This window comes from Hemicordylus capensis, chromosome 3, assembly GCF_027244095.1.
Source record: "Hemicordylus capensis ecotype Gifberg chromosome 3, rHemCap1.1.pri, whole genome shotgun sequence".
NCBI classification, from domain to species: domain Eukaryota; kingdom Metazoa; phylum Chordata; class Lepidosauria; order Squamata; family Cordylidae; genus Hemicordylus; species Hemicordylus capensis.
Window position 1 is genome coordinate 206,745,331 of NC_069659.1, and position 23,130 is coordinate 206,768,460.

A 23,130-nucleotide genomic window follows, 5' to 3' on the forward strand; every position below is an offset into this window, starting at 1 on the left:
CACAACTGCTCAAAAGTGGGCTAAGGGAGCCCAGCACACTTCCGAGCAGTCATGTGCAACACCAGAAGCTGCGCGGCTCCTGGCTGCTAGCCCTCCTAATTCCCCCTCCCCTTAAACTAAGTTAGCAGAGCTAGAGCTCAGCTAACCCTGTTCCCATCATTGTGAGTCACCACAGCACAGCTCTGTGCCGTGGCGACTCACAAGGAGACCCCCCCATTGGGAAGCTACAACAAGCCTCCCAGCATCAGGGGCTCCCCAGGATGCCCTATGTACTCTCATGGGGCTTTCTGGGACTTCCAGGGGCCGCCCAGCCACAAATCCTCATAGCCCAAACTGCGTCAATGGCCATCCTGGGAAGAGGCAGCAATCGTCTGTGGGGAGCTTTGAAGTCCAGGACCCCCAAGGTGGCATCCTCAGAAATGCTACCTGTTCCACATGCAGGTTCAGCAAGACAAGCAGAGCTGAGGGGTTTCAATGTGTGGATGAGATATTGGTGCCAGGAGGAGGGATTTAGATTTCTTAGGCACTGGGATACATTTTGGGGAAAGTAAGGCCTGTACAAAAGGGACGAGCTGCCCTTGAACCAAGATGGAACCAGACTGCTGGCACTTAATATCAAAAAGGTTGTAGAGCAGCTTTTAAAATGATGCCTGGGGAATAGCTGACAGGAGCTGGACAGTATCCAGTTTGGCAAATGCCATCCTTTAAAGTGTGAGGGTGCAAAGGATTCAGATAAAAGAGAAGGGGACATAGCAGAACCACATACTGTAAAGAGCAGACAGATGGCTGTGCCAGCTGGTCAAAGAGTCAAAAGCAATATAGCATACACCAGGTGAGAGATTCAGCATATAGGTGCTTATATGTCAATGGCAGAAGCCTCCGAGCCAAGATGGGTGAGCAGGAGTGCTTGGTTGCTAACACAAAAATAGATATAGTGGGCATAACAGAAACAGGGTGGAACAGTGAGAACCAGTGGGACACTGTTATCCCTGGACCTAAGAGGTAGGAACGGAAACCGTGTTAAACAGTGCCACCCAATCCCAACTCCCTCAGTCAACCCAGAAGGATACCATGGTCGATGGTACTGAATGCTGCCAAGAGTTCCAAAAGGGTCAACAGAGTCACACTTCCACTGTCAACACCCAGTTGGAGATCATCCACCAGGCTAACCCAAGCAGTCTCAACTCTGTAGCCTGCCCAAAAGCCAGTTAACTTGGAAACAAGGACCAAACTACACACAATGTTAAATGCATACTCTAGAGAAGGGTTTCCAGTGCTTCTGTTCTGTTAAATACAGCTCACCTCCTCCTTGTCAAACCCATGGATGCTGCACTCATCGTTGCTGGCCCTTCCATCTTTGATGAAGTGTGACCTTCCCTCCCTCTGGTAGCCACATTCTGTCAGAAGGTGGAGGAGGGGACACAGCAGCAAGAAGCAACACTACTTGGATGTTTAAGGATGAGCCAGTGGTTTCCCTCATTTCTTGCTCCATTATCCCCACCCTCTGCCCTAGGCTGACTCTGGCATCACCACTCCATTTTCTATTATGCAGGAGGCATGAGCTACTGGCTACACAATGCGCCCAACTGTGCAAAAATATTCCTAAGGGGTTTTTGGTCTGGGTTGGGAGCTGAGGAGACAGGACTGTCCTTATGTAGGCAACATCCTGCCACTTCTGCATGATGCGTACCAGATCCGTGCCACCAGAGTTAGGCTCTACAGGGGGAGAAGGAAGTGAGAAACAAGGGAAGCTGATTTCCTTAATCAAGCATATCATTCCTTAAACAGATTGTGTTATCTCCTGCTGGTGTGCATCCCTGTCTGAAACAATAAGGCTACCAGAAGGACAGACAGCTGTTCTTCATCAAATATGGAGGCCAAAAAGAAGAAAAAGAGACTGCAGTACTCAAAATCTGGAAAGTGAGTGAGTGAGCAAGCTATATTTAACAGAAAAGAAGCACTCCCTTGTTAGAAGCCAGTCTCCAGATCACACATTTAACATCATATGTAGCATATTATGTTATGTTATGTTATGTTATGTTATGTTATGTTATGTTATGTTATGTTCACTGCACATACAGTCTGTGAACCATCTAAGTATGTACAGTTGTATTTGTATTTGTATTTTTACATTTATATCCCGCTCTTCCTCCAAGGAGCCCAGAGCGGTGTACTACATACTTGAGTTTCTCTTTCACAACAACCCTGTGAAGTAGGTTAGGCTGAGAGAGAAGTGACTGGCCCAGAGTCACCCAGCTAGTTTTTTTAATGGCTGAATGGGGATTTGAACTCGGATCTCCCTGGTCCTAGTCCAGCACTCTAACCACTACACCACGCTGGCTCTGTTCAGTGGTACACTTTTTATCTGTACTGAATTTGAGAAGGCCTGTACCCTGGTTCATTCTGTCTGTAGGTCTGTACCCTGGTTCATACAACGTAATGTCTGAATAGGGCTTAAATATCATCATATTCAGTTGGACTTGCTCAGAAAAGGGCACATAGGATTGCAGCCCTAATTATTATTGAACAGAGATTAGTCTTTCTCAGTGTATGTTTAACAAACTAAAATTCTACTGTATCTAACACTGTTGAGGTGTCCGTGCTGCATAATACATGGCAAAATTAGTTCACGTATTCAGTGTACAGAGGAGGGGGGACTGATAGAAAGAGGGCAACTAGAAAAATAAGTGAAATCAAAGATAGATACTATCTGGTCATACATCTTAGAGGTATGGCTGGAAAATAAGACATTTAATAAGCAAATAAGAAAAAAGATAGCTTTTGTCCTCAACATTAATATTAGAAATATTTATAGAAAATTAAAATCAAAACCCTATAGAGAATGGAAAAGAAAATCAAAGAAAGTGTATAAAATAAGGCACAAAAGAAAGGCAAGAATAGGGAATAAGGTAAACTAAATAAGCGTACTATCTAAACATGAAAATTCTTTTCAAATTGAAAACTAGTAATAATAACTATGTAGTACTGATCAAACTAAAGGGCAGCCCTGAAAAGAGTCCTCAGTATATATATTAGATATATAGATGCTTATGCAGGTTGAGCATCCCTTATCCGGACATTCGGAATTCGTAATGCTCCAAAATCTGGACACCACGTTGTAACAAAAACAAAAACTGCCTGCAGCTTTAACGTCTCACTGTGCGGAGCCCCGCCGGAGGTGCGCTTATGCTTTTTCTTTTGCTCTGGACCCGCCTGGTCCTTTAAATGCTTTGTCTACTTGCCGCTTTTTTGGGCAGCAGAGCAGCTGTGACGGGGGCCGCCATGGGAACCAAAGCTATTGCTGCTTCAGATGCCTTAGGGAGAGTCGCGGTTGCGGTCCCAGCAAGCGAGGGAAACGTTGCAACCTCCGAGAGCACAAATCACCAAAAGGCAAGGAAAACTGAAAAACCTAACCGTAAGCCAACCAAACCTAAATGAATGAGGAAAGGAAAAAGAGAGGAAAACGGCAACTCCCTTTCCCCCATTGCACACAGTAGAAAGGAAGGATAAGAATAAGGTTGGCCAGAGAAGGATAAACGAATGTAAAAGGGTAAAAGCCTTAAGGCTCATAAGTCAGAAATCACTAAAGAGAGCTAGCAGCTCAAAACGTACCCCCTCCTCCACTCCCTGCTCAGTTTGGTGCCTGCTCTGTCCCATGCCCAAAATATCTCTTTAAGGCAAATATTCCAAAATCTGGAAAAATCCGAAATCCAGAACACTTCTGGTCCCAAGCAGTCCGGATAAGGGATATTCAACCTGTACAATAAAGTTGGTTTTTTTTAAGATCCCTGGAAGGAGCATTCTGAAATATGGATTACAATAACTACAAAAAATATACTTAATCACATTTATATTAATGATGGATTATATAATAATGAATTATATATTTTGTGAACAGAAAAAAGGATATCATGCAAGCTTCACTAATAAATGTTATAGATAAAGAAATGCAGGCAAAGAAAATATTTTTTGACATGATGGAGGGGAGAAATCAAACTGAAGATTCCATCACAAAGAAGCTAAGGCTAATTGTCGGAAATACTAAAAAGGCAAGCTGTGGAATGGGAAGAATTGAACAATAAAAGTTCGTTGGATATCTTAAATTTAAAATAATGGTAATTATTGCTAACCTAAATGTTAAATAAGTATTTCATTAATATATTAATTAATTTTAAAAATTGTATCCTTGGCATTGAAGGCTACAAGAAAACAAATCTTAGCGAAAAAACAGTATGGAAAAAAGGTAATACAACCAAATAAAAAGGATGGACAGTGTTTTGAAGTATAGTTAACATGATTTATATTATTGAACAGTAATTCAAAAGAACATAAAGTACTTTTTAAAAAGTGGAAAAGCAGTATACGAAATCAAAATAATAAAAAGCAGATGTAAGAAAAAGAAAAAGTAAAATACACAAATTGTATTTTTCCATGGGTCTATCAAGCCCTCTTCTGCCATTAAGCCAATTTCTCAATAAAACTTAGCCTTACTTTACAGAAATAAATATAAGCATAATCTTCAGAGGTCTTGCTTAAGGAATTTTCTCTAGTCACAGAGATTAAAGCCCCTCAGTCTTGCAAATACACTAACTGCTTTAGGAATATAAGTATAAGTATTTGTTATCTTTGGGAAACAATAATATTAAGACTACGCATACAATCACAGATTAAATCATGGAGGGCAAGGGAGCAGAAATACAATGGTTTAGATGTTCCTTACCCCAGTAGGAACCAACCCTGTAACAAGACGCCAAGGTCTGTCGAAAAGTATGTTGCTCTTCCTTCTCAGGGACACTATGCCCAGATTTAACTCTGTATCCATTTTTGAATAAATCTCCATGAGACTTTTTACGACGTCGGGTAGTTCTGTACGTCTCAGTCCGTGTACCCCCTGTGGGGTTGTGATAAACCAAAATCTTGGTGGGAATCATTACAGCAGAACTTCAGGGTTAGGAAAATAGCTATTTGGGGGGTGTTGGGAGCAGTATCCCAAATTCAAGCGAAATTTGCCTAAGAATAAGGTCTCCTTCTCCAAAAATCTCTGCAATGGGAGACCCTGCTGAGAATCGGTCTTTAATGCTGGAAGTGAAAAACTTGGGAAGGAACAGAAAAAATGAGAACTTCTACACTTGATAGTCTCAGCAAAAAGAAATTTGAGATGGAATCAAAAAATAAAAAGCCGCTGACATGAAAAAGAGAGAGCACATTTCTACGTCATCATCACTTGTGCTCCCAAAAAGACAGAGAATATCACCAAAGTGGGGAGTCAAATTGCTGAGATGGGAAGACTGGCTGTGCAGCTGCTCTTCTGATTTATTCTGTACCAAGGCTTAAAAGCCATCTTCTATCCGGATATTGCCATATAAGCTTCTTTTGTGCCCCCCTCCAACCTGTTTCCTCCCCATCTGGAGAAAACAGGGCAGATTACCCTTCTGCAGAAAGGAGATGCTTTGATCCACAAACTCACAATGCCACAAAATGTATTTGCTTGCCACAGGAATTGTTCCTTTGACAGCATTACATGTCCTGTGTTAGGTTAAAGCTTGTGTACTGCAGATAGAGGTCATATAACCAGCCAACTCTTACAGGATTTAGTCCTTATGAAATAGAATGGGGGGGAACCTTCTTCAAGTAATCCTCAGTTAATGACAACTGTCGTACCAAATATTTTTAAGCTACAACACAGGAATAGTCAGAAACAAGCAGTATTCTGTACATTGTTGCCACTGACATCCAAAAATGTGTTGTTTCCAACGGAGGTCACACCCAATGGGATCAGGCTACAAAAATGATTATTAATTTTTTTTAAAAAGAAAGTAATAATGAATTCTGCTTTTTCATGGAAGAAAAGAACTAAGCCTTTGCACAGCTGTCTGATGCTGTGGCTTATACACTCCATTACGAATTCAAATGCAGTGTTCCTTCTTAAGCTCCCCTTTCACATCAAAACTGCCATTGCATCCCCCCACCAAACCGGAGCTAGTTCAGATAATTGTTTACCCAATACATCTGTTTCTCGTAACAAATGCAAGAAAGGTCTATCAATGGCTATTAGCCATGCTAGCTAAGTGAAACTTTCATTTTTCAGAGGCAGCATCTCTTGAGTGCCAGATGCAGGGAACAAACAGAATGACTATCATCTTATGTCCCTGCTTGTAAGCTTCCCAAGGCACCCATACTTGTACGTGCACATTCCATTTGTTCCATTGTGATTTGTCCCAACTAGAATCCAAACACCACAAAACAGCTTTCCAAATTCAACTAATAATATGCCAAAAATGACAGGATAGAGTCTGTATTCCAGACTCTGCATCTCACTGAAGAATTTAGTAATGTTCACCTGTTCAAATTACTCTTATTTATTGAAAAACATATAGACTAGGAAAATCAAAGAAGGGTCACAGACACACCCCTATTGTCAACACCACCTGCACTTTAGAACACATGATTATTCATTAAAGTAAGCTATATCTGTGGCCAACTCACTGATTCCATTCACTTACATTCATTTTATTATAAACAAAATATATAATATGTAAAATTCAGGAAAAAAAGAATGCAAGGAAACAAGCAATAAAAATCTCCCCTGTCATGGAAACAGAAACTGATATTTGGGCAATTCACAGAGCTTATCCAAGGTGCAATAACTCACAAATCCCCCACTGTTATCAACAATAGCAATAAAACAAAACAAACTTTTATTTTAAGTTGTCAGGGACCATTGCGGAATGAGACATACTTTGAATAAGCATTATAATGGATAAGTTGATGATGCTATGAACATGTTACAGGCAGGGGCGTAATGAGGCTGGAGTGGGCCCAGGGACAAAATTTTAAAATGGGCTCCTCGCTGATACACACACACTCACTTCACATGTGACTTGCCTCTGGGGAGCCCCTCGAGGCGTGGGGGCCCCCAGGCAGCCGCCTCCCCTTGCCTAATGGTAGTTACGCCCCTGGTTACAGGTTAAAAGCAAAGCTGGTTTCAATGTCAACACATCATCCTCAGGTGCCTCTGCAAACCAATGTCTCAGCAGTTCTTAAATTACCTTTCTCACAAGGTAAGCAGTAGGCGGGCAAGAGAAAATGAGGAGGGCAAAATAATAGCTGCAACAAGGAACAATTAACTCAGGGAAGGGAAAAGGGATAACAACCTAACAGCTGCAACAAGGAGCAATTAACTCAACTTCTATCATTCAGAGACTAATGAATTTCATAGCCGTAACCATCTCTTCCTGAACATTAATATTTGGTTTTAATTTCTCTATATACATCACCTCCTTTGCTTTACACTTCTGCAAATTTCTTTCCACCGCCAATAGAGTTATCTTAGTTCCCACCACTCGTCCAACATGCCCCTGGCTACATATGTATAGACCACGGATTAGTACAGCTCCCATCAAACTGCATATCCACCAAATGCTAACTGTATCTTTCTCTTAGAGGCCTCCCCATTTCACCTATGTAGAAAGAGAACCATTCCAGACACACTATCTTATAAAACACTCCCTTTATACTACACCAGCCCTCTCTCCTTTCACAAATAACACAGTCTTTAAAAGTTGTTTCAATGTTGTTTCACTGCACACAACAGGATTTGTGCAGGATGAGGGATTAGTGAGGATATCAGTTAGAGATAAGGTGGAAACTTTGTTATTATGAAGCAGCAATTGGATAAAGAAATTGCCTTGTTGCATTTATCTGATAGGAGAACATATGTGGAAGTGAAGAAGCCTGAATTTATAGCCAGTTGTATGAATGTGAAAGTTGCATGGCAGAGCATCTGTAAAAAGATTAATGGGAGATTTCAAGAGTTGTTGGAGAATAATAATCCACAGTGTCCTGTGATGTATTTATTGGTTAAAACACATAAAATTGATAGAAATAGGACATTGGATATTTGAACTGAAGAGGTCAAGGTGAGACCAATAATCTCTTGATGTGATGGACCAGCTGATCGGATAAACTAGTTGATTGCAACAATATTGTCACCGTTATTAAATATTATTCCAGCACATCTTAAGAATACTAAGCAATTATCAATCACTCAATCTTTATTATGGTCTTTGAGCAGCATAAAGTAGATTACATTAGAGCCAAATTAAAATGACCTTAAAACAGGCTATGCCTGGAACTGTGAGTACAGAGGTTAAAGCTTTCCATTGTTATACAGCTACTGTAAGACGATAGTGAGCTTTCTTAAAACTGCAGTTGAAATGGATAAGATTAGTGTAAATGGGGTAAAATGTGTGAGACTATATAAAAGCTTTAAGTGGTATTTTAAGCTTTAAGACAGCGTGGTGTATTGGTTAGAATGCTGGACTAGGACCGGGAAGACCCGAGTTCAAATCCCCATTCAGCCATGATACTAGCTGGGTGACTCTGGGCCAGTCACTTCTCCCTCAGCCTAACCTACTTCACAGGGTTGTTGTGAGGAGAAACCTAAGTATGTAGTCCACCGCTCTGGACTCCTTGGAGGAAGAGCGGGATATAAAATGTAAAAAATAAAATAAAAATAAAAATAAATTAAGTGGTTAAAATTTTATGATCTTGACATCTTTAATCTTAAAATCAATCTGTAAAGCTGTAATACTATAAAATGCTATATAACTATAAAATCCTCATGTCGTGACCTCTTTTTACCCCGGGCCTTTGTGGGGTTAGTCATCAGCCTCCAAGATCAGGTCCGCCCCCATACACGTTTGTTAGGGAGCCTGTTAACTTCAAAGGACACCTTCCGCGGCAGCCTGTCTTGCCCCTCGGTCCTGGATCCTAGAGCTCCCACTTGCTGGACAGCTCGACCCAGTCTGGCCACTCATCATCGGCTGGTGGCTGTTTATATAGGCCCAAAGTCTCATAGGAAATCTCGTGAGCTTTTGAGGCCCCTCCAGGGGTCTCATGAGATTTCTTGATCTTGTGAGACTTTGGCACGGGATCTTGCAAGGCTGTTCCCAGGCCTCACGAGATCTCATTGTTAGCAGCCAACACATCAGCCGCCCAGGGAAACCAGATGGGGTGAGGTGTGCCTGCTGGGAGGTTGAGGCATTCGCTCGGGGTGGAGCTGCAGCCCCCGAGCAAGAGATGCCGGGACTACTGCCTCCCCCAGAACCCTCCGGACACCCCAGAACGGCAGCGGAGCTGTGACAGCTAAATAAAATGCTAAAGCCGAACGATGAGGCCATGCGCTGTGTCCAGACTGCTTAGAACTTGCTGCCTGTCAGGACCAGACAAATTTTACACTCTGCTGTGCAGAACTTGGAAACATTATGTATGAAAACAGGGTTTGAGACAGAGAGCTGGAGAGAGGCATAGAATTGGCTTGAGCGACCTGGTGACTTGATTAGTAGCGGAAGGATGAGGGTGATACAAATATCTCTGTAGTATGGGCAAGGGAAGAGGACATGCTCTGTTCTTTCAACTTGCCCAGAATCGCAGGGGCACAGGTGTTCCAAGAAGGGGGTCATTCTTTATCTGTCTTCTAGCACAGCTAAAGGGAGGACACCACAGCAGGCCAGGGTGAAGGCCCTTTTGTGTTTGGGGGCTTCCAGCTGTGTTAGGTATACAGCAGAAGATGCAATCTATCTTAATCTTTGGTTGATGAGGAAGTTTGAGGCCCTGCCTAAATCGGTTTGGCACTCTATAACCATTATGTGTTGTTTGGTGAGTGTTTTTGCCTATTCATAGCCCATGGGAAGTAAGAGGGGAGGGGAGAGGACCAAGGATGGCATTTTTGTCAGAAGTGTCCATTTCCGGGTGGACAGGTAGTGGTCCTGTAGTGTTAGGGGGGCTAGACTCATAGGGATGAGGGATAATCTTAAGCAATAGTTGAGTATGGCCATCCAAACTCTGGCCTCCAATTTCACCAGACTTGCCTCTAGATGTAGGCTAATGTTATTACTAGTAATACACTGTGGTACTTGGAGAACTGTTCTTAGGAATTTGGATGGGACAAGCTCCAATGGGGCAGAGTTGGAGAAGGGGCCCAGTTGGGCACCATAAAGGAGTTGTGCCAGTGGCTTGGCTTTCAACAGTGAAAGAGCTGCAGGTATGTAGTGGTCTCCTCTTGATCTGAAGAATTTTAGGCTGGCAGCTGCACTCCTCTGTGTGTTTGGGGCAGCAAGAGAACCATTTATTTATTTGTTTACTTATTTATTTTATTGTTAAATTTATATACCACCTTTCCTTCAAAACAATCCCAAGGCAGTTTACAAAAGCTAAAAAACATACAATAAAAATGACAATAAAAATATTAAGCTAAAAATATATAACCAATCTAATTTAAAATCTATAAAATACAAACATAAAAACTATACACGAGTAAAACACATAGAAACAGCAATAAAAACAATCATGTAAAGGCCTGGATAAAAAGCCAAGATTTAACAAGCTTTCTAAAAACTGTGATGGAGTCCGAGGAGCGAATGGCCACTGGGAGAGCATTCCAAAGACTGGTCATTCCATAAACCATGAGTTTTTCTGGTGCCAAAGGTGTAGTACACTATGCCAGGTGTTTAAACAAAGTTGCTATATTTTGTGTGGCCACTGTTAAGATCCACCAACAATTAATTTCTACTCTTTAGATCCCACCATAAAATGTTTACTTTGTTGGTGTGCTGTATGATAGATCTCTTATCTGAATGTTGTATAATTGGTTGTGTCTAAGTCTAATCTATGATCATAAGTCATTCTTTCTTTCTTTCATGCATTCATTCAAGCATGAGACCTGCTCGATGTTGTGCCCATTTATACACCAGGAGTGTGTCTTGGGTCTTTTAATGAAGGCCATGAGTTTGGTTTTGTGGTAGTTGATTTCCAAATGATCTTCCTTGCAGTATTGGGCGAGGGCCCTCAGAGCTCTTCTGAAATCTGTGGGGGTCCTAGGGAGAATTGTTGCATCATCTGCATAGAGCAGAGCAGATATGTGTCTCTCCGAGAGCTTGGGAGGGTGAAAATCTATTAAGTTGACTCACTATGGTGTTAATGTATAAGTTAAACAGGAATGGGGCAAGAATATAACCTTGTTTGACCCCCTTATGGGTTAGAATGGAGTTTGATAGATGACCTTAGGGTTTGTACCTTACTTTGAGGGATGTGCCATTGTGTAGGATATGCATGAGGTATAGCAGGCACTGGTCAATTGAGGAAGCTTCCAGTTTCTCCCACACTTTGACTTATGAGATGGAATCAAATGCAGCCTTGAGGTCTATAAAAGCTGCATAAAGGGAGGTTGTAGTATGGGTGGAATATTTCTCGATTAGATGGTTAGAATGAGACATTGGTCAATGGTGGCTTTTCCCTCCCTAAGGCTGGTCAGCTTCTCCACAAGGAGGTTTTCTTGTTCCAGTCAGTTCCTAAACTTCCAGTGTAGATGGCTAGTGTAAACTTTACTGACTGTGCTGAGCAGGCTGATGGGTCTGTTTTTTTACTGGGTTGTCCTTTCTGCCTTTTTTAAAAATGGGGACAAAAACTGCTAACCCCCAGTCCTTAGGAATATGGCCATGTGTGTTGATAAATATGAACAACAATGTCAGGATAGGGGCCCACCATACTGAGTTGTTTAATCAGCTCCAGAGGGATTAGGTCTTCTCCAGCGGCCTTCCCAGGTCTTAGTTGGGAGATAAGGCTCTTAATTCCAGATGTTGTCACTGGTGGCCTTATGGGCAGGTCTATATCATGCTGGGGGCAACTGTGTTCTGCAGCTTCAGCTTCATACAGATAATGGAAGTGTTTTTCTCAAATCACTGGTAAGATGTAGCTATCCAGGAATGCTGGGCCACTAACTGGGGAGATTTGCTGTAATGTGCCAGAATGAGGCTGAACTGTTGGATCTGACTGTCAGGATGAGGTGTGACCAGGTGGCTTTCATAGCATCTTGTTTGCTTCCATTTGAGAAGTTGTTTCTATTGTCTATTCTGCTTGAGGAGGTCCTGCACAGACACTAGTCTTGTGTTGGTTTTGTAGAAGTGGTAGTTGCTGATGAGCGCTTTCTTGGCATTAATGCAATCGTTGTCAAACAATGATTTAGAATGCTGCCAGTGCTGTTTTGGATGATCATTGGTTTTGCTGGTTAGTTGATTTTGTAGTTCCTGTGCTAGATTGTTGCTGTCCTCTAAGGTTGAGTCAGAGGGTTCTGCTATAATCAGGGAGAGCTTGATGTGTTCTAAGAGGAATACTGTGGTTATTGCTTTGTCTAGCTGAGTTGGCACAGAAAGCTCTTCCCGCTGATGGAATGTGGGGTTGGTATAAGTCCTCAGTGTGGGGCTGCTGGGTGATGGACTTTTGTGTAGCTGACTACATAATAGTCACTGGAAGCATTAAGGAGGAAGGTGGCAGCAAAGAAGAGAGGAATCTGGATAGGCAGGGAGTTGATAATGTGCAGCTGGTAATGTGCAGTTGGCCCTCCACATCAAGATCCTCATCAAACCATCTATTAGCCATTAGTTGTTTGTGGCATTTTGTGAAACAAAATTCTGGGAAACAATTTAAAACAAAAGTGCAGAATTGATCTTGAAACCTGATATGATATATTTCATGTGTTTCAGAAAGTCTCCCACTATAAAACACATGTTTGCATGTGTTTTATTTAGGACATACATAGGTGAGGGACACAGTCAGGGGAAACCAGCAAAGAAATAGCTTCTAAAGAGCAGCAAAGTTTAGATGTCTTTCTTAGTAATAAGAGAAGCAGCGATGTAGCCCCACTGGACTGAGTGGGGGGAACAGCAAATGTCCCAAGGCTGCTGGAGTCTGGAGGGTTATTAAGAATCAATCAGCCCCCGCCCCCCGCCGATGGCACCCCTTCACACACAACTCAATCCCGCAGCCAGAGGACAAACTGCTCATCAGCTGGGAGAAAGTGAATGGCACTTCCATGTTCTAATGCCAGCCATATCTCCTGTGTCAGCATCAGAAATATGCCAGTGCAGAAGCATGCCAACATAAGGTCATGTACACACTGCCATCATCAGCCCCTCTCACAGCTGGTGAGCGGTTCCTTCGTGGATGAGTGCTTCCTTTCTCTTTCTCGCTCAGGGTGGCATGTGTGTGCCCCAATGCCAGCCACACCCCCTGAATTGGTGGCCAGTTTGGGGGCACACATATGCTGCCCATCTCTCTCCCAGAAGTAAGCAGTAGTGGGGTGTCTGTACAAAGATGGGAGGCAGGCTGCCACTAAATGGCCACTAAATGCCACCCCTAAAAAGAAATTCATATAGCAAGAATGATGCACCATCAGGCCATCAATATTCTCAGTTTGAAGAACATGAGCAGATGCCAAATGTGTGGTAAACACAAAATGTGTGGTGCGTGCACAAGTTCTGAAATAAAACTTTAGAAAATTTCAGTATTAAATCAGAAAGAAAGCAGAGAAGAATACTGGGCTGAATGAACACAGAACATTAGCAGAACAGAAGTCAGGAAAAAATCTGTTCATTCTTTACTGAAATAAAGGAAATCAAATATCCCCTTATTTTCTGGTGGTTCCCCTGTCATCTGTAGCTAGCTCTGACAACATACATATTTTTTCTTAATATTTTATTTTGGAGCAAGAGACTACTTAAGATGAACAGTTTCTTAATAAAGTTGTGACACAAAATATGGCACTTGGAAAATAAGATATTCCTTCTCAGTAAGCTAACCTTGTGATGTACACACACACAAACACACACACTCACTCTTACCTATTTACTGGAAAGCACTTTAGCTTCATGAAAAGTCATAAGTCAGCATGACTTTCCAGTTTTATCTGGCGGTTGCCAGGAACATATTGCCCTAAACCTCAACTATACTCTTCAGAGAGGTTATAACCAATGGACAGGACAGAATGACAGGGAGAAAGGCAAAGGAGGACAAAGGCCAGCTGCAAAGTCTGATTTCTGCTGCAAGGCATTGCTCTGATGAAGATCTTCAGTGGCATTTCCTACAACTCACAGAGCACCAGTCACAAGGACCAAGAAGAGGATGGAGATATATAGGGAGGGAGGGGGAGGGAGAGGGAAAGGGAGAGGGAAGGGGACAGGAATCTCACACACCAGCTTGCAACCAGAATGCAAGCTTGGGCCAGAATGTCATGGCCCAGTGATGAGGTATTGGTTGTATACCTTAGAAAAATGTGCTCCCACCTCTGTGATGGATTGATTTGGGTGCCTAAGGCACTAGCCATCAACTAGTGGATCAGGACCTACAAGTGGGTCATACATCAACCTAAGGTGAGTCGAAACGAGGCATCCCCATTGGGTTTGGGGCAGGGGCATTGAGAGAGAAAGAGAAGAAGAAAGATGAGGCAAAGAAAGAGACACACAGACCATAAGCAAATAACATAAGAACATAGCACAGCCCTGCTGGATCAGGTAAAAGGCCCATCCAGCCAGCATCCTGTTTCACACAGTGGCCCAGCAGATGCCTCTGGGGAGCCCACAGGCACGACGTATGTGCATGCCTTCTCTCCTGCTATTGCTCCCCTGCAACTGGTACTCAGAGGCATTGTGCCTCTGAGGCTGGAGATGTCCCACAGCCACGAGACAGTAGCCATTGATAGAACTGTCCTACATGAATCTGTCTAAGCCCCTTTTAAAACCATTCAAGCTGGTGGCCACCACATCCCATGGCAAGGAATTCCATACTTCCTCTTGTTGGTCCTAAATTTCCCAACCTTAGTTTCATGGGATGATCTCTGGTTCTATTGTTGTGAGAGAGGGAGAAAATTTCTTTCTGTCTACCCCCTCCACTCCATGCCTAATTTTATACACTTCGATCATATCTCCCCCTAGTCGTCTCTTTTTCAAACTAAAAAGCCCCAGATGCTGTAGCCTAGCCTCATAAGGAAGGTGCCCCAGGCCCTTGATAATTTTGGTTGCCTTCTTCTGCACCTTTTCCAGTTCTAAAATCCTTCTTAAGATATGGTGACCAAAGCTATATGCAGTACTCCAGGTGTGGCTGCACCATAGATTTGTATAAGGGCATTATAATATTAGCATTTTTATTTTGAATCCCCTTCCTAATGATTCCTAGCATGCAATTAGCTTTTTTCACAGCTGGGTGCACTGAGGCGTCACTTTCAATGAGCTGTCCACCACAAGCCCAAGATCTCTCTCCTGGTCAGTTACTGACAGCTCAGATCCCATCAGCGTATATGTGAAGTTGATGTTTTCTGCCCCAATGTGCATCACTTTACACTTGCTTACATAGAACCACATTTGTCATTTTGTCACCCAGTCTCCCAGTTTGGAGAGATCTTTTTGGAGTTCCTCACAATCCATTGTGGATTTCAATACCCTAAATAGTTTAGAGTCATCTGCAGATTTGGCCACTTCACTGCTCATCCCAACTTCTAGACCGTTTATGGACAAGTTAAAGAGCACTGGTCCCAGTAACGATCCCCGGGGGACCCCACTTCCTACCTACCTCCATTATGAAAACTGTCCATTTATTCCTACACTCTGTTTCCTGTCCTTCAACCAGTTACCTATCCACACATGAACCTGTCCCCTTATTCCATGACTGCTAAGTTTACTCAAGAGCCTTTGGTGGGGAAATTTATCAAAAGCTTTTCGGAAGTCCAAGTATACTATGTCAACCAAATCACCTTTATCCACATGCCTGTTGACACTCTCAAAGAACTCCAAAAGGTTAGTGAGGCAAGACTTTCCCTTGCAGAAGCCATGCTGGTTCTCCTTCCACAAGGCCTGTTCTTCTATATGCTCAACAGTCCTTAAGTATGCTTTCCATCAATTTACCTGGTACCAAAGTTAAGCTGGCCGGCCTGTAATTTCCCAAAAAAACCCTGGATCATGGAGAGGAGAGCTGGTCTTGTGGTAGCAATCATGACTTGTCCCCATAGCTAAGCAGGGTCTGCCCTGGTTGCATCTGAATGGGAGACTTGATGTGTAAGCACTGCAAGATATTCCCCTCAGGGGATGAAGCCACTCTGGGAAGAGCAGAAGGTTCCATGTTCCCTCCCTGGCTTCTCCAAGATAGGGCTGAGAGAGATTCCTGCCTGCAACCTTGGAGAAGCCGCTGCCAGTCTGTGAAGACAATACTGAGCTAGATAGACCAATAGTCTGACTCAGTATATGGCAGTTTCCTATGTTCCTATCCCTTATTGAAAATTGGAGTCACATTGGCTACTTTCCAGTCCTCTGGTACAGAGCCTGATTGAAGGGACAAGTTACATATTTTTGCTAGGAGATCAGCAATTTCACATATGAGTTCCTTCAGAATTCTTGGGTGGATGCCATCTGGCCCTGGAGATTCGTTAATTTTTAGCTTTTCAAGACAATTTAGAACATCTTCCCTTGTCACCTCAAATTCACCCAGTTCCACACCCGCTTAACCGGAAAAACTCAATTCTGGAGAGGGTATATGGTCAGTATCCTCCGCCGTGAAGTCAGATGCAAAGAACTCATTCAGCTTCGCTGCAGTCCCCTTATCTTCCTTAATAATCTCTTTCACACCCTCATCGTCTAAGGGTCCAACTGCCTCCCTGACAGGTTTTCTACTTCTGATATATTTAAAGAAGTTTTTGTTATTCCCATCGACACTTGTAGCTATATGCTCCTCAAACTCTCTCTTTGCATCCCTTATTGTGTCCTTGCATTTCTTTTGCCAACGTTTATGTTTCTTCTTGTTCTCTTCATTTCGGCAGGACTTCCATTTTCTGAAGGAAGTCTTCTTCCTTTTTATAGCTTCCCTGACTCTATTTGTTAGCTACACTGGCATCCTCCTGAACTTGGTGTTACCTTTCCTCCTTCTGGAGTGATTTGACCCTCCTGACTTTCCCTTTCAGCTTCCTTCTTACCAGTCCCTTCTTCTGAGAGTTTCCTCTTCTGAAGTGTTGGACTTCCTTGACAATACTCTACTCGCATATATGCTGAACTGGATCACACTATGGTCACTGTTATCCAATGGTTCTGCAACTCTGACATCTTGCACCTGGTTCTGGGCACCACACAGGATTAAATCCAAAGTCACCATCGGTTGGTTCCGCAACTAACTGTTCTGAGGCACAGTCATTTAGTACGTCTAGAAATTAGGCCTCTCTGTCATTACCTGAATGTGAATTTACCCAGTCTATGTGTGGATAGTTGAAGTCACCCATTAATACTGCCCTGTCTCTCTTTGATGCCTCTTTTATTTGTTTCTCCAACTCCAGGTCACTCTCAGCGCTTTGATCCAGAGGGCTATAGCACATCCCTAGTAACACAATTCCTTTCATCCTCATAATGTTACCCATAATGATTCTGTGGAGGACTCTGGTCCACCTAGCTTTTCTAGCTTTTGGGAATCTATCCCTTCTTTGATATACAGTGCCACTCCTCCCCCACCCCTCCCCTCCCTGTCCCTTCTATAGAGTTTATATCCAAGAATAATCGTGTCCCACTGGTTCTCACCATTCCACCAGGTTTCTGTTACACCCACTATGTCTATGTTTTCATTAGTAACCAAATACTCCAGCTCACCCAACTTGGCTCAGAGGCTTCTGGCATTGGTATACAGACACCTATACGCCAGGTCCCTCACCTGGTGTTGGCGTGTGCTATCCCCCTTACCATCATTTGACCTATTTGGCAAGCTGTCCTGTGTTTCCTTCTGCTCAACTCCTGGCTCTACTCTGTCCCCTTCTGGTTCATCTGAAACATGTTCACCCTCACACCTTAGGGGATTTTGCCGGCCGAAGCAGATACCAGCCTGTTCCCGCTGACAATCCCTCAGGCGTCATTTTAAAAGCTGCGCTGCGACCTGCCAGGAAATCTAGGACCAACAAATGGAAGTACTTTTCCACACAATGCATAATCAACTTGTGGAATTCTCTGCCATGAGATGTGGTGACAAGCCAACAACCTGGATGGCTTTAAGAGGGGTTTGGATAACTTCATGGAGGAGAGGTCAATCATCGGCTTTTGACTTTGAATCATTGGTACTCTGCTTGTGGATTTCCACTTGGACTTGGTTTGACTGACTGCATACGGTGATGACTCGGCCTGGCTTTGGTTTTTGGAACTTGCTTACTGCTTGGCTCTAAAATTCTCCTTTTGACCCTTTCTCTGCTTCACGCTCCATTGGCTGATACATAGCTCAAGATTAGCCTGAAAGGTTTACGACACCGCTCAAGAGTCCAAGTGTTGGGGGAAAGAGAGAGGGGGCGGGGAGAGCAGAGCAGAACCAAGACTAAAGCCGAGGAATATAGGCACTGGGAGAAAGGCAATGCAGGGTGGTGGGAGCAACCATGGAGGAAGCAGCACAGTGTCTGGGAGAACCAGGTGACTCAGGATGGGAGCAGCCACCGCCAGCGGCGGTAAGAGGGCAAGTGAGCACTGAACGGCTCTTTGGGATCACTGTGTGAGGGGGGAGGTGTTAAAGTTTGTGCATACACGCACACACAGTCATGCAGCCTAGTCCTATAATCTAGCCCATATTTTACCATTTTGTCAAGAAGTTTCATGAGAGACTTTGTCAAATGCTTTGCTAAAATCAAGAGACACTGTCCACAGCATTCCCACAATCTACTAAACTAGTAACTCTGTCAAAACAGGATACAAGATTAGTCTGATCTGACTTGTTCCTGATTATTCATGCTAACTCCTACTAATCACCACATTATTTTCTAAATGCTCACAGTCCTACTGCTTCATAACCTGTTTTAGGATCCTGCCAGGTATTGATGCCAAGCTCGCTGGTCTGTAGTTTCCCAGATTCTCATTCTTCCTGTTTTTGAAGATAGGGATTGCTCATTTCCTGGCACCAGGAGTTCTCAAAGATGACAGACAGTGGTTCTGAGACCACTGCAAGTTCATATCTGCAAGTTCCTTCAGTAACCTGCGATGTAATCCATTTGCATCGGGAGACTTAAACTCATTTAAGAAAGCTAATGCTCTTTTATCATTACTTTACCTATCTTGAGACATAATTCCCTCCTTTATTCACTAGGGCTTCTGTCACCTGGTTGGGCCACACTTCCCTGGAGTGAACATGCCAATTCAAAATAGGAGTTAAGCAGCTCTGCTTTCTCTCTACTGCCTGATACAGTTTAATAATCTTCTCAAAGCAGCAGACCTACTACTTCTTTGATCTTCTATTTGTTTTGGACATATCTAAAGAGACCACCTTTTTAATTTTTTGCATTCTTCACAAGGCTCAGCTGATTCTGAGTCTTTGTTTTCCTGACACCATCCCTACAGTTCAGGCCATTTAAAAAAAAATCATTTTACTTAGTTATATGTCCCTCCTTCTATTTCTTCTGTGAGTCCTTTTTTCCTTTGGGATCCTACCTAATTTTTCTGTGAGCTCATTAAAATTAGCTTTCCTGAAATCTAGGGTACACATCTGACTTCCTGAAGTTTCCCCTCCCTTTGATATCAATAATTCCAAAATGGCATGGTCACTTTCCCCCAGGGTTCCCTCTACTTTCATTTCATCAACCAATTCTTCCCTTATGGTAAGGATTACATCCAGGACAGCTGGCCTCCTCATTCCTTCCTCCACCTTCTGAAAGATGAAGCTGTCAGCAAGGCAGGTCAAAAATATTTTAGACCTCCTACTCTTAGCAGGGTTAGGCTTCAAGTAGATGCCAGGATAATTGAAATCTCTCAGTATTACTATTGCCTATCTTTTTGGAAGTCTGGTAATCTCATTTAGGAATTACTGTCTTCTACTGGACCAAGTGGTCCATAGTAAATGATATGTGACAGTATTGTAGATTGGACTTAGAATTGGGCCCCATGACTGAAAAGGCTAAAGGCTTCTGGTCTAAAGTATCACTATTTCTCCTCCATATCTCTAAACTGTTCAGTCTTTTTCATGCTTACTCTCAAATCAGGCCCACTGAATTCAATGGGATGTATTCCAGGTACATGTGCAGAGGACTAGACCACTAACTCCACAACATGCAGGTTGGGTTTTGGCCTGCTGCACTTCCTGAACACACACACAACATAATTAATAAATTGTAGCTGGGGGTGATGGGAGTTGTAATTCAGCAACATCACAGGTTGGGAACCTCTGGGATAGAGCAAAAAGCCTTCCTCTAAAAATAGTTTAAGGGTATTCACTAGAATCAAGCAAGACTTAACAAGAGGTTCCTCTCTCTTGTGTCATTCTGGGACAGGGGGCATAAAAATCAACTTAATCATATGAAGCACTTGCTGTGTGTAATCACTGGGCCTAACAATATGCAACTCAAATTTAGAAAGATTGATCTGATCGCTTTTCAGATCAAACACATTGTTTACACTTGTACTAAATATTTTCTTTGAACATTTATGAATGCTAAAATATTTTTGGAGATCCTATCATGCCAGGGCTCCTAATATATATCTTCTGGGCCTAGACAGAATTATGCTCATAGTGAATTGGCAGATATATGTGCACAGGAGAATCTACAAATTCACTGCAAGCACAGAATATCTTTTATTTAAATATGTATTTCCAAATCAGCCATGAGTCATAACAGAAAAGCAGTACAGAAAATACAAATAATTTATTCAAAATAATTCCAGTGGGTAAGAATAGGTTAATTAATTTGTGATTACTGCAATAAAAACAATGGCAATTCACAACATGTGGTTTTGATAACAGAAAACAATATGCTGGGGACTTTATGACATCTGCTAGCTAACAAAATAAGTCAATCTTACCACAAACAGCACAGTTCTACTCAGGCCCCAAAGAAAAGCAACAGACGATCTGCTCAGTGGTAATGTGGGTTTCCATGCCTTTTTCTTTCTGAGATTAGAACTGGCATTGGATTATTAATTCCCCCCTATCAGTATGACCAGCTAAGGAAAATGCTTTTCTCTTATATCTGAAAAGTTCATATATGTCCTTTCTGCAAATACCACCTTTAAAATAACTTTCTGGAGTGTAAGTGGTCACACCATTTTGTGTCCTGAAGGACACATTATCAAGATGCCATTAACTAGTGAAGGATGCAGAATGTGAGAGGAAACTAAAAGGGAGGTGGAAGTCACTTGGTTACAGTTGTGGTGAGGGAGCTGAAGTCAAAGAAGAGTGGGGAGGCGGGAATCAGAGGTAGGCCATCAAGAAGAAACTGAGAGGCAAGAAAAAACAGATTAAAATATTTTTTCTTTAGAGAGACTCCCTTAACATACAAGTGCTGAAGGATATCTGACATCCTAGTCAGATAATCAGAACTTGCTTGTTCACATAGGAACACATAGGAAGCTGCCGTATACTGAGTCAGACCATTGGTCTATCTAGCTCAGTATTGTCTTCACAGACTGGCAGCGGCTTCTCCAAGGTTGCAGGCAGGAATCTCTCTCAGCCCTATCTTGGAGAAGCCAGAGAGGGAACTTGAAAACTTCTGCTCTTCCCAGAGCAGCTCCATCCCCTGAGGGGAATAATTTACAGTAACTCACACATCAAGTCTCCCATTCACATGCAACCAGGGCGGCCTCCACTAGCCCGATTTTCTCTCATCGTGTGAATAGCCTCACTGTTTTACAGTGGTTCCTCTCCTATGTCTCATGTAGATTTCAGATGGTGGTGCTTGGTGACAGTTGCTCTTCATAGTGGGAGCTATTATATGGAGTCCCCCAGGGCTCCATTCTGTCACCAACACTTTTTTAAAATCTACATGAAACCGCTGGGTGTGGTCATCAGGGTGTTTGGTGCTGGGTGTTATCAATATGTTGACACCCAAATCTATTTTTAGATTGTGAGCCCTTTGGGGACAGGGATCCATCTTATTTATTTATTATTTTTCTGTGTAAACCACTCTGAGCCATTTTTGGAAGGGTGGTATAGAAATCGAATGAATGAATGAATGAATGGATATTTCTCCTTGTCATCAATATCAGGAAAAGGCATTAACCCCTTAAACACCTGCCTACAGGCAGTAATGGGATGGATGAGGGTTAATAAACTGAAGCTGAATCCAAGCAAACTGGAGGTGCTCATTGTTGGGGTTCATAATCTGCAAGACAGGATAGAACTTCTAGTTGTGGATAAGGTTACATTTCCTCCAGAAATAACAGGTTCATAGCTTGCGAGTGCTCTTAGACCCAAGTCTTTCCCTGGTACCTCAGGTTGAGGCTGTGGCCAGGAGCGCTTTTTACCAGCTGCGATTGATTCAACAACTCTGCCCTTTCCTTGAGGATACTGACCAGAAAATAGTGGTACACCGGCTGCTAACTACCAGGTTGGACTACTGCAGTATACTCTATGTAGTGCTGCCTTTGTACATAGTTTGGAAACTTCAGTTCAAAATGCAGCAGCCAGTTTGTTCTCTATGATATCCCAGAGAGAGCACATCATGCCTGTTCTTAAAACTGTAATAAACTGTTATCATCGGCATAATAACTTTTGCACTGGTTGCCAATATGTTTCCAGGCAAAGTACTAGTTATTACCTTTAGAGCATTGAATATTGGCTTAGGTCCGGGTTACCCGAGAAAGAGCCTTTCTCTACAAGATCCCCTCCACTCACTGAGATCACCAAGGAGTCCATCTTCGAGTGCCACCGGTTCATCTGGTTGTGACCTGGGATAGGGCCTTCTCTGTTGTTGCCCAAGGCTGTGGAATACATTCCACATGGATATACGAGGATTGTCTTCCTTGGAGGCCTTCAGAAGAGCTTTAAAGACCCATCTTTTTAGCCTGGCTTTTAATGACATTTAGTTTTAATTGTGACTTTAATCTGCTTTTAATAGGATTTTGATTGTAGTTGCTATGTATTTTTATTTTATTTTAGTGTAAACCACCCTGAGCCACTTTAGGAAGGATGGTGTATAAATAGAAATAAATATACAGTGTTACATCTTCCTCTTCCATAAAGACCTGAGTGGAATTGCATGTCATCACCACACATTTCAAAGATGAAAATAAGAATGCTTCTGTAGTACTGTAAGAACAACCCTGTTCTTACACTAAAAGGCTATTTATATGGCAGGCCTCATGTGAAGCTCCAAGATCGAGGCTGATACCGGCACTGCCTCCCCCGGTAGCCCAAGTTTTTAAGCCGGGCTTTCCCCTGGGTTAAAGGGCAAAAGCATGCCCTTTACCCCAGGCCCGGGGTAATGTGAATTCTCAGGCAGCTCACAGAGCCGGGTGCCTAGAGCACCCAGCTTGAGGGGGAGTCCCTCAATGCATCATGCTGCTTGTGAGGTGCATTTTGGGA

General features: G+C 42.8%; 1 protein-coding gene across 17 annotated transcripts in view; it reads right to left on the reverse strand.

Moving 5' to 3' along the window:
- Nucleotides 1-23,130, reverse strand: part of KCNMA1 (potassium calcium-activated channel subfamily M alpha 1) — an 829,029-nt gene that overhangs the window by 323,092 nt on the left and 482,807 nt on the right. Inside the window, exon 6 of one of the 17 annotated variants that reach the window (XM_053304534.1) lies at nt 20,514-21,043. The exons of the other annotated variants lie outside the window; for them this stretch is intronic. Within the exon in view, the coding sequence (XP_053160509.1) occupies nt 21,033-21,043 (11 nt within the window). The 3' untranslated portion in view covers nt 20,514-21,032. Of the gene's footprint in view, nt 1-20,513; nt 21,044-23,130 lie in introns of those variants that run through there. 17 annotated transcript variants of the gene reach the window in all.